The following is a 10,343-nucleotide window of genomic DNA, read 5'->3' as shown; positions in this document are numbered from 1 at the left end:
ACCTCAAAAGTGATCATTTATAAAAACAGGAAATCAGGTTGGTTTTTTTGCATTTTCAACATAAAAGCATCTGTTTTAATTATTCATTTATTTCAATAATGTGACAATAAAAAATGAGTTTAAAATCAATTTGATGAAATGTGTAAAATCTGTAATTTCACTCTGCTTGTAATTATTATCTTTAATTAATCTGTAATATAATTTAAAATGTTGATCTTGTGTATTTTATTTTGTGTTTCAGGGTTATAACGCGGGCAGAGGATACCCTCCTCCTCCCCCCTCCAGAAGATACAACTACTGAACTCACCCTGTTGGACTTTAGGAGGGGAGGGGTGTGTGGGGGGGGCTCGTCGATTTTTAAGGGGGGGACAAGTCATCTTTTTTTTTTTCTTCATTTTATTGTCGTCTTGTACAATGAATTATTTTTTTTCCTTTTTATTCTACTTTAAAAAAAAAAAAAGAAAAGAAGCTTATTACGTAAATTTGTGATTTTTAAGACGATCCGCCTGTAAAACTAAAACTTGTAAAATACAAGTGAGTGTTGAGCACTACTTCCTGTCCCAGTCTGTTTTACTTCTGAGAGAAATCTTCAACACTGATGATGATGATGCTGATGATGATGATGGGATTGTTGTATTTGTTTTACAGAAATGTGTCTTTTATCTTTTAAGATGAAGGAAATATTTTTTTTAATAAATTCGACTCTAAACTCAGAAGCAAAAAAAAAAAAAAGAAATTTGTGTTTTTAATAAATTTTCCAAAAAGAAGAGAATCAAGATTTCTTCACATAAAAAAAAAGAAAAGAAAGAAAAGTGATGATTTTTGAGTCGTTTTTAGATTCAGCTGCAGAAACTTTGACTGCAGATGATTATTTTGATGATTTGATGTTTTTTGGTGAATATTTGGGAACATTTAGCGTTTAACATCTGGAGAGAGTCACACCTGCTGTTAGTTATCCTTTAAAACACAGAATTAAAAAAATACAAAATGTTTCCTTCAGGCTCCACAGAGAGAAAAAATAAACGTGAAAATGTCCAAAATGAGAATATGATGATGTGTTTACTGGTAGAGAGAAAAAAAAAAGAAGTTTTAATGACATTCCTCCTGTTCTTTATAAAGGCCTCTATTGCTTCACCTTGTTTTAGTTTCACATGTAAACCTGCTGATACTTTAACCTGTGTGAAGTTAAAGGGAAGCACAGTGAGCGAGCTTCCTCAATCTCACACTTCAGAATTTTTATTTTTGTCTGTTTTTTGTTTCCTGACCTTAAACGCAGCAGCGAGTCACTTCCGTCATTTAACCAAAAAAAAAAAAAAAAAAAAAAAAAAGACTATAACAAATATTTCGCTCTGAAGAAGAAGAGAGAGAGAGAGAGAGTAATAACATTATCAGTAACATTCAGCCTGGTTCAAGCTTCTAATATACAATTTATTTTTGCACTTTTTTTAATGCTCAAAAAACCCACTGAGCGTGAAGTGTCCGTTCTGTCCCGGAGCTGTGCGTAAAGGGAACCGGAGCTGTGCGTAAAAGGAACCAGAGCTTTACGCACGGAAACATATTTTTATAAAAGCAGTTCTCCAGCCGGTTCTCCTCCCCCCCAAAAAAAGAAAAATCCAACCCGGGAATGATCTCCTACAGGCCGGATCCCGCCTGTCAGCATGCCGGCCTCCCTACCAAGTTCTCCCGTACAGTAAATTGGAGCCGATCATGCTGTTGGTGTACTCAATGAGTCCCATCGGCGGACTGGGGGACAAATCCTCCAGTTCCTCTGTGGACGACAGCTGGTTCACCTGATGCTGCTGATGCTGCTGCTGCTGCTGTAGAGGGGGGGTCACAGTCAAAGCTTCCCCCGAGCTGCTCTGTCTGTTCTCGGTCTGGTTTGACCCGCTGGAGTCGGTCCTGCAGGTTTTACCGTTCTTAGAGAGAACCGGGGACCCGCTTCCGTCCTGCTGCAGCTGCTGGGCCGCTTTGTCTTTAACTTGCCTCTTCAGCTTGTATCGATGGTTTTGGAACCAGATCTTGACCTGGTTGGGGGTGAGGTGGATGAGTCCGGCCAGGTGCTCCCTCTCCGGGGCGGACAGGTATTTCTGTTGCTTGAAGCGTCGCTCGAGCTCGTAGACCTGAGCCTGGGAGAACAGCACCCTGCGCTTCCTGCGGGGCGCCGCGTGCAGAGTCACCATGGACTTCCCGGTGGAGTCCATCCCGGTCAGACTGCCAACCATCCCGGACATGTTCATCCCGCCGGAGGGGCCCATGAATCTGGAGACTTAGAGGAGCAATAACCAACACCGAAGAATTTAAAGTTAATAAAATATGAAATAGCATTAATCATTAATCACATCTTTAAATTTATCTGCAATGATCCGGATGGTCCAGTTAAATACTGATGAATTAAAACTTTGACTAAATGTAGAAATTAAATAAGTAATAATCTCCAAGACAACAAATTCACCTCTTGCTTTTTATTATAAAGGCTCTCGGATTAAATCCAATTATCACAAAGTATGAGCTATTTATTATTATTACTATTCTTAACAGGCTGAAAGTAATGTTATTAATAGTTTACAATATACTAGTCATTATATTGTGATTAAACGTATTAATTACTGCAATCACGCATTTTAAATAGGAAACTTTATAAATGTAATTACTTTAAAGTCATAAAATCTTAATTCTGTAAAAGGCCGATTTATTGTCTCACTGTTGAGAAATTAAAACAAACCGAGCTATTTATTATTATCATTATTATTATTATTAAGAGGCAGAAAGGAAAGGTATTAAGAGTTAATACTATAGTCACTTTATAGTTATTATATTGTGATTAATTACCGTAATTATAACACGTTAAATAACTAAACTTTGTGACTTTAAAGCAATTAAATTAAAGAAGCTTAATTCTATAAAAGGCCAGTTTTAGATTTTGGATATTTATTATATTATTGTTGAGAAATAAGGAGTTTATAGTTTATACACACTTTATAAACATTGTAAAGATTTAAATCAATGGTGCGTAAACGGCAAAGCTCCCACCTACAATAATGTTTGGTATATTTATTCTATATATACTTTATTTAATTTAATTTAGTTTTTACTTGGAGGTGCTGTGTCAATTTTAATTCCCTCCTATGGGGATGAATAAAGTTCCCTTATCGCTTTCCGTATAAATCAGAAGACAACAGATCACATTTTCTCCTTATTAAATTAAAAATTTAACTTTTTTAAATTCAGTCGCTTCTTACTTGTGGGGTATCTTGGCTCGGGGTTGCTGTACCACGCAGCTGCAGCTCCTCCACCTCTCACCGTCTCCTGGTAGGACGGCAGCTCTCCCACGTTCCCGATGCCTCCGTTACAAAACCCTCCGACGGCCCCGGAAAACTGCGGCACCCCGTGGGACACATGATGATGATAAGGCCCGCCGTGACCCAGAGCCGCGGCCGCCGCTGCTGCTGCTGCTGCTGAGGAAGAGGAGGAGGATGAAGATGAAGAAGACGAGGAGGAGGACAGGAGGTGATGGTGATGGTGGTGGTGATGATGGTGGAGATGAGGTGGTGGTTGATGTTGATGTTGATGTTGCTGATGTTGCTGCTGCGGCTGCTGTTGGTGCTGCATACCCGGCTGGGAGACTTGGGTCTGCCGGTAGGCGCCCAGCGGGGTCCCGAGGCTCCCCGCTGCGCTGTGATCCATACCTCCAAACCTCCGGTAGCTGTCCTCCATCGGGCTCAAAATGTCTGTCACTGAGAAGGGAGTGGAGTGTTTTGGGCTCAAGGACATGGTGCGGCCTCTTTGCCTGGATGTGCTCGGGGTCTGTCCGGCTTCCCCCTCCCTCCCCTCCGGCTTCTTGCTGCCTGTTTCTGCCTGGGAAGGAGTCCAGCTGATCGGCTGCAGGAGGAGTCGAGTTGCCCCCTTATCCCCCTGCCGGACTCAGACTCCGACACATGGAGGGGCGGAGCGACGCGAGCTCAGCAGCCAACAATGACAAGTGACAGACAGACAGAAAGAGAGACAGACAGAGAGGTAAGAGGAGAGAGAGAAATGGTTTGGACCTATACTTTCTTCTTCTTCTTCTTCTTCTTCTGTTGTTTAGTTTAGAAGATTTAACCAAAGCAGAAAACCTCAAATTCCTTCAAACTCAAACATCTGTCTGATAAGTAAGCCCCCAAAAAAGCATCTTCCTAATGACATAAACTCCTCTATATCATCCAGATGTGTTTAAAAATGACCGTAAATCAGTTTTAATGAGGTGAAATCAGCTGTTTGATCACCTGTCAGCCCTCCACCTGTTAGAGGCCTTTATTATCGATCATAGAGGAAAACATGCAGGTGTATAAAAAGATGCTTTCTGTCACAGGAAATGGAAGCAGGGTGGAGGTTTATGGCTCAACTTCATCTACTTTAAAGGTGAATAAAGAGGTAAAATCAGTGTGAAGGGAATCAAAGCTCCAGTTTGGGTTTACGCGTTGCTGTGGTGATAAACTTCTGGAGCTTTGACTTCCTGTAGATGAAACTGTAACTTGTGGAAAATCAGTTTCCGCTTCAGTTTTCTGTGTTAAACTTTTTAAAGCTGATTCAGATTTTTTCCCTCCAACTTCATTTTGTATAAAACATGAGAGTTCGTTTCGTTTCCAAATTACGCGCCAATGGATTCAGCTCCAGGTTTCTATTCTGCCTCTATCAGCAGGAATGACCGGAAACTGACTTTACTGCTTATAAACTTTAATTTATTGGATTAGTTTCTTATGAAATGTTTCTTATGTTGAGTTATTTTAATTCTACTCTTTCATTTAAACTCTCTCCTCAGTTAAAGCGCCTCGTCCTGTAAACTAACTGGAACATTTAGTTTATTAAATATGATTTAAAGTTTAACTCTTTACAGTCTGCAACAAGAAAAGTTCAGACTGTAAAATAAATTCCCGCTTTAAAACATAAAAGCTTATAAAAATACTAAATATTAAACTTATTCTGACGTTAAATTATATTTAGTGAACAGCTTTCATCTCACTTTAGTCTTTTTTGTCTTCTTCTTCTGTTCTCAAAGTGAATTTCTAGTTTTATAACATCCACAGAAATGACTGTTTCATTTAGTAGGCCTGTTTATATCCTGATGGATTTAATTATTTCTTTTTTAATCATTTATTTTAATGAATAAAGGCCTCGTGCGTGTTTGTTAAAGCTTTATTAACTTCTAGCTTCTGAAGCGTAATTTCTCCTTTAACAGACTAAAGCTATATTTTACTAGCTGTATTTATTATTTATTATTTATTATCAACATTTAATCAATCTTTAACTAAAGTCATCACACGGCTCTTTTCACACAGAGCAGGTTTATACTCTTTGATTTATTCTACTCTATTTATTTTTGGGTTAGGTTGGGTTGGGTTTTATTCTAAATACATTTTAAACTATTAAAGAAAAAAACCCCTCCAATTTCTTAAATCACTATTTTTTCTACATTTATTGACTTTAATCTATACATTATAAACTAATTAATCGCTTTTTTTCCATCTATATAAATTTTTCTTCACAGTTCTGACTTTAAATTTAACTTTAAATGTTTTTTTTAATTCATAATAAACTTTTGAGTAGATTTAAACTTTTTCACCTCATGGTTTCCTCGCGCTCCGTGCTTCGCGCTTTTCCGGGTTCCTCGCGGACAGACAGGAGTCCACCTTTACACTCACGTGCAGGTTGGAGTTGAGTCCTCGCGCTCGCTGCTCTCAGTCCGAGCAGCCAATCACCTGCTGACCTGCTGCATCACCGGCACGTCACTAAACTTTGTGGTTTTTCAGGCTGAGGATTAAAAACTGAGCCGCTGCTGCCGGTGGCTCTCCGGTGAGGGACCAGCAGCGGGAACGACCGGGAATCACCGGAGACCCACCGGAGACCTACCGGAGAGAAGCCCTCCAGATTGAATGTAAGGATTCATGAGCAGATGTTTACAGATGTTTAGTGATAGTTGGATTTATTTCCTTTAGAATTAAAGTGAGGAGCGTTTTAATCTCTATAAAATAAAATCTGCCTCTGATAATCTCCTCTAATGTTTCCATCATACTGATTTAATTATAGCAGATTAAATGATAGTTTTTAGTTCTTATAATATTAAAATAGAGACTAATAATTAATCTACAGTAAGTGTTTAACTTTAAAGCGTTTTGAATTCTTATAATTTGTCCTTTTTGATTTCACTCTGATGTTAAAGTAGTTTATATTTAATTTAATCCTCTGGTTCTCTAAACTCTACTACTTATACTGTTTATGATGATAATATAATATAATATTACTACAGAGTCTGTTATCAGTCTAAAGTGACTTTTAGTGCTTTAATGCGTGTTTAACATCTTATTTAAAAACATTTATAATAATATATAGTATATTATAGTCTATTATATCATTACTAAAGTTACCTGTTATCACTTATACTGTCTTAGTGAGTAATACTGATTTAATTATAGGAGACTGAATGGTGGCTTTTAGTTTTTATATTATAACATATATAGAGAGAGATATTTATAATTAGTCCACAATGAGTTTGTCATTTTAATTCATTTAAAAAAGGGTTTTCAACTCTTCTTAATATGTCATTTAATATCACTATAATGTTAGTAGCTATCACTGACATAATTAGTGTTTTATTCTGATGATAATATAATATTCCTATAGAGGCTTTTATCAGTCTAAAGTCAGTTTTAGTGCTTTAATGAGTGTTTAATGTCTTACTTATAATATATAATATATAATATATAATATATAATATATGACTTACAGCAGGAGAGTCAAACTAAGTTTAGTTCAAAGGCCACATGAAGCTAAATTTGAGCCGAGGGGGGCCAGACCAGTTAAAGCATTGCGTAATAACCCACTAATAATATATAACATAATATATAATATAACCCACTAATAATATATAACATAATATATAATATAACTTTAGTATAATAAACCATCTATTTACAAAACACATGAACAGCCTGAGATGTTTAAAGAAACATATGTGCACATGTTTCAGTCTTTCAGATTATTTTAAACAGAAGCTGCTGAAACATTTTCCTCAATGTTAAATATATAAATATTTTAAATATGATCATAAGATGTATTAATTATTTTTTTAGAGGAATGTATTTTGGTCAGGATGGAAAAATACTTACTTTGTTATCCAGTGGGGGCCGGATTAGACCCCTCTGCAGGCCGGTTCTGGCCCACGGGCCGCATGTTTGGCACCCTAATGTCTCAGTGATACTACTGACTTATAATTACAGAATGCTAAATATTGTTAATTAATTAATTAATTATAAAAAACTAATCATTAGTCTAAAGTGATATAATAATATAATATCTTATAATGCCTCTGCTGCTGTAAAGTTACTCTGCTATCATTTATAATGTCTCTTCTCTTAATAATAAGATGCTTAATTATGTTTTTATTCATTGTTATAATATCATAATCATTTTATAGAGACTAATAATTGTTCTAAAGTTAGTTTATAGTGTCTTACCTTCACTTTAGTTTCTACTGTTATCACTATAAAGTTATAATGTCTGTATGATATTATCAATTATAAACTAATAATCTGCTTTAATATCCCTGATACATAATATACTTAGTTTTTTATCTATAGATTATTTTAATGTGTATTTGAGTAGCTTGAAAATTGCAAATATAATTGTGATTATTGTGATTTTTGTGATTTTTGAGCCAAACCAACATTGATCTGATGTTCAGTTATATTATCCTGATTTAAAGGTGAGTTGAGTTTACCTGAGTTCCCAGAACAAAGCAGTAAGTCATGTGAACTTGGTCTTTTTAAGTTGGAGAAACTTAGTTGTGAGTTGAAATGACCTGAAATCATTTATTAGCCTTAATCAAAAGTTTTAATGCAGCGAGGTTACAAATTATTTTATATTGAGTTAAATTGGGATTTTATATTATTTTGACAGTTGACTGATAATTGGTTTGAGTCTCTTTTCTTTTAAAGGAAAAAAAACCCAAAATGTTCTTGTTTCAACGTCTTAAATATGAACATTTTTTGGTTTCCATAGTAACTGAATGTCTTTGAGTTGCATCCTGAGCTTTGGGATTTATTTTTCACCACTTTGTAACTTTTAATAGACTAAACAATTCAAGATTCAAGATTCAAGATTTCTTTATTTAGTCCCGAAGGAAATTTGTCTTGGACCATACAGGCTGCTACAGTACATATAACACATAACAAGACAAGAAAGAAAAAGACTAGTGCAAAAACACACGAGTGCTAACAGTGCATTGACATAAGGTGCATAATAAATTAATCAAGAAAGTAGTTAACAGACTTTATGGTTTATCCAAAGTCTGATATATCTTCTTTCTTCCTCTGTCCTGTAAATCTCTCTTATTGTCCAAAAACTATTAAAAACATGTTGATAAGTCACATCTCTGCTCTGGTTGACTTGTTGCTTCATTATAAAGAGTTTGATCATGTTAGTTAGTTTATAACGGTTCCACAGACTAATAACTGATTAATAACTGATCCTGTTTTAAGTCTCCAGAGTTCAGTTCAGTTTAGTTTAGTTTAGTTTATTTGGATCCCCATTAGCTGTTACCTAGGCAACAGCTTCCTGGGTTCCGTAGTTCAGTGTGACTCAGACTCTACTGAGCATGTGCAGGAATGTGGTTCTTGTTGACTTGGTGCTGAAGTGTGTTGAGTGTTTTACGTTATAATAAAGTGTTGAGATGTTTCTAAAGAGACTTTTAAGGTTTTGGATAAAATATATATATATATACACAGGACAGAGGAATAAAATATATCAGAGTTTGAATATAAACACGCCAATAAGAAAAAAAACCTTTAACCTTCCTGTCGTCCGTCTGTTTTGACTGTTGTTTCTTTCCTCCCTCGATCCCTCTTTCTTCCTCCCTCCCTCCTTCTTTCCTTCCTTACCTCTTTCCTTCTGTCCTTCCTTCCTTCCTCCCTCCCTCCCTCCTTCTTTCCTTACCTCTTTCCTTCCTCCCTTCCTCCCTCCTTCTCTCTTTCTTTCCTCCCTCCTACCTTCCTTTCTTCTTTCTTTCCTTTCTTCCTTCCTTCCTTCCTTCCTTCCTTCTTTCCTCCCCCCTTCCTTCTTCCTTCCTTCTTTCCTCCCCCCTTCCTTCTTCCTTCCTCCTTTCCTCCCTTCCCTCCTTCTTCCTCCCTTCCTCCCTCCTTTCCTTTCATCCTCCCTTCCTCCCTTCCTCCCTCCTCGAGTCAAGGAAGGAAGGATCCTTCCTTGACTCGAGGACAACAGAATGGTTAAATATATGTTTTTTTAATCCTTATGAATGTTTCTAGTGAGTTTATGATGACATCAGCACATAGAAATGTTTATTATTCTCTCTTCATGCTGTTTTTCTTTTTTTACCTCGTCTGATAATAACTGTGATTTTCTTACAGAGTCGCTGCTGAGAAGAAAACATCACACAGAGCAGCAGGTTCATTCTTCACTGTTTGACTGTGGAGGTGAAATTAAAATAGTTTAGTGTTTTCTGTCCTCTGATCAGTTTTTACTTTTGGTTTTGTAGTTTGGGAATTTGTTATTATTTTTACTGTTTAACTCTCCTCATTTAGCCTTTTTGTGTTTTTATTAATGTCTTTGTTAACAACTATAATTCCACTGTTCATAGCTGAGAAATACTTTATAACACTGTAATTAGGCAAACATCTTTTTTTTTGGCTAATGTTATTTTAATTAGCTGTTGTTGTCTGGACCTGAGGAGGATAAAAGTGACTTTGTAGAAGTTGTTGATGGAAAATAAAGAATAAAAATACACGTAAGTTATTGAATACTTGTTGGTGATTCCACAGATGTGGTGTTTAGCAGCTGTATTCTTTAGAAAGTTAATGAGGAAAGAAAGAGAGAAGGAGGGAGGGAGGAAGGAAGGGAAAAGGTGAGGGAGGAAGGAAGGACGGAAGAAGGAGGGAGGAAAGGAGGAAGGGAGGAAGGAAAGAAAGAGAGAAGGAGGGAGGGAGGAAGGAAGGACAGAAGGGAAGAAAGAAAGGGGGATGGAGGGAGGAAAGAAGGAAGGGAGGAAGATAAGGAAGGAAGGACGGAGGAAAGAAGGAAGGAAGGTAGGAGGGAGGGAGGGAGTGAGGGAGGGAGGAAGGAAGGAAGGAAGGACAGAAGGGAAGGAAGAAAGGGGGATCAAGGGAGGAAAGAGAGAGGAAGGAAAGTGGGAAAGAAGGAACAGTCAAAACAGACAGGGTCAATTTGACCCGGGAGGACGACAGGAAGTTAAGAAATATTTAGTGTATTTTGGATTTAATGAGTTGTATCTCCACAAAGATACGTTTCCCCTATTAAGGTAGAAGGTAGAACAAAATGTGTATATGTATGGGTCT

At 36.9% G+C, this 10,343-nt stretch overlaps 2 protein-coding genes across 2 annotated transcripts in view; one reads left to right on the top strand and one right to left on the bottom strand.

Annotated features, from left to right (window-relative positions):
- The window catches only part of xrn2 (5'-3' exoribonuclease 2), a 52,558-nt gene extending 52,233 nt beyond the window's left edge, over positions 1 to 325 (top strand). Inside the window, exon 32 of the mRNA XM_053336553.1 lies at positions 242 to 325. Coding sequence (XP_053192528.1) covers positions 242 to 301 — 60 coding nt within the window. The 3' untranslated portion in view covers positions 302 to 325. The remainder of the gene's footprint in view (positions 1 to 241) is intronic.
- A 1,345-nt stretch (positions 326 to 1,670) lies between these two features.
- On the bottom strand, positions 1,671 to 3,771 carry nkx2.4b (NK2 homeobox 4b). The gene is made up of 3 exons (XM_053336550.1): positions 3,612 to 3,771; positions 3,240 to 3,443; positions 1,671 to 2,266 (listed from the first exon to the last, which is right to left on the bottom strand). Exons 1-3 carry the CDS (start codon positions 3,769 to 3,771, stop codon positions 1,671 to 1,673), a joined length of 960 nt encoding a protein of 319 aa, XP_053192525.1.
- Between the last annotated feature and the right edge of the window lie 6,572 nt (positions 3,772 to 10,343).

This window comes from Scomber japonicus, chromosome 17, assembly GCF_027409825.1.
Source record: "Scomber japonicus isolate fScoJap1 chromosome 17, fScoJap1.pri, whole genome shotgun sequence".
Lineage (NCBI taxonomy): Eukaryota > Metazoa > Chordata > Actinopteri > Scombriformes > Scombridae > Scomber > Scomber japonicus.
This window is presented reverse-complemented; position numbering and strand designations above follow the sequence as displayed.

What these genes read in the sequence shown, in the direction of transcription:
- nkx2.4b (XM_053336550.1), bottom strand. Translation starts at nt 3,771, where the DNA reads ATGTCCTTGAGCCCAAAACACTCCACTCCCTTCTCAGTGACAGACATT. An exon ending in GACCCAAGTCTCCCAGCCGG is followed by an intron (nt 3,444 to 3,611) that starts GTATGCAGCACC and finishes CAGCAGCAGCAG; the next exon opens with CAGCGGCGGCCGCGGCTCTG. An exon ending in CGAGCCAAGATACCCCACAA is followed by an intron (nt 2,267 to 3,239) that starts GTAAGAAGCGAC and finishes TGCTCCTCTAAG; the next exon opens with TCTCCAGATTCATGGGCCCC.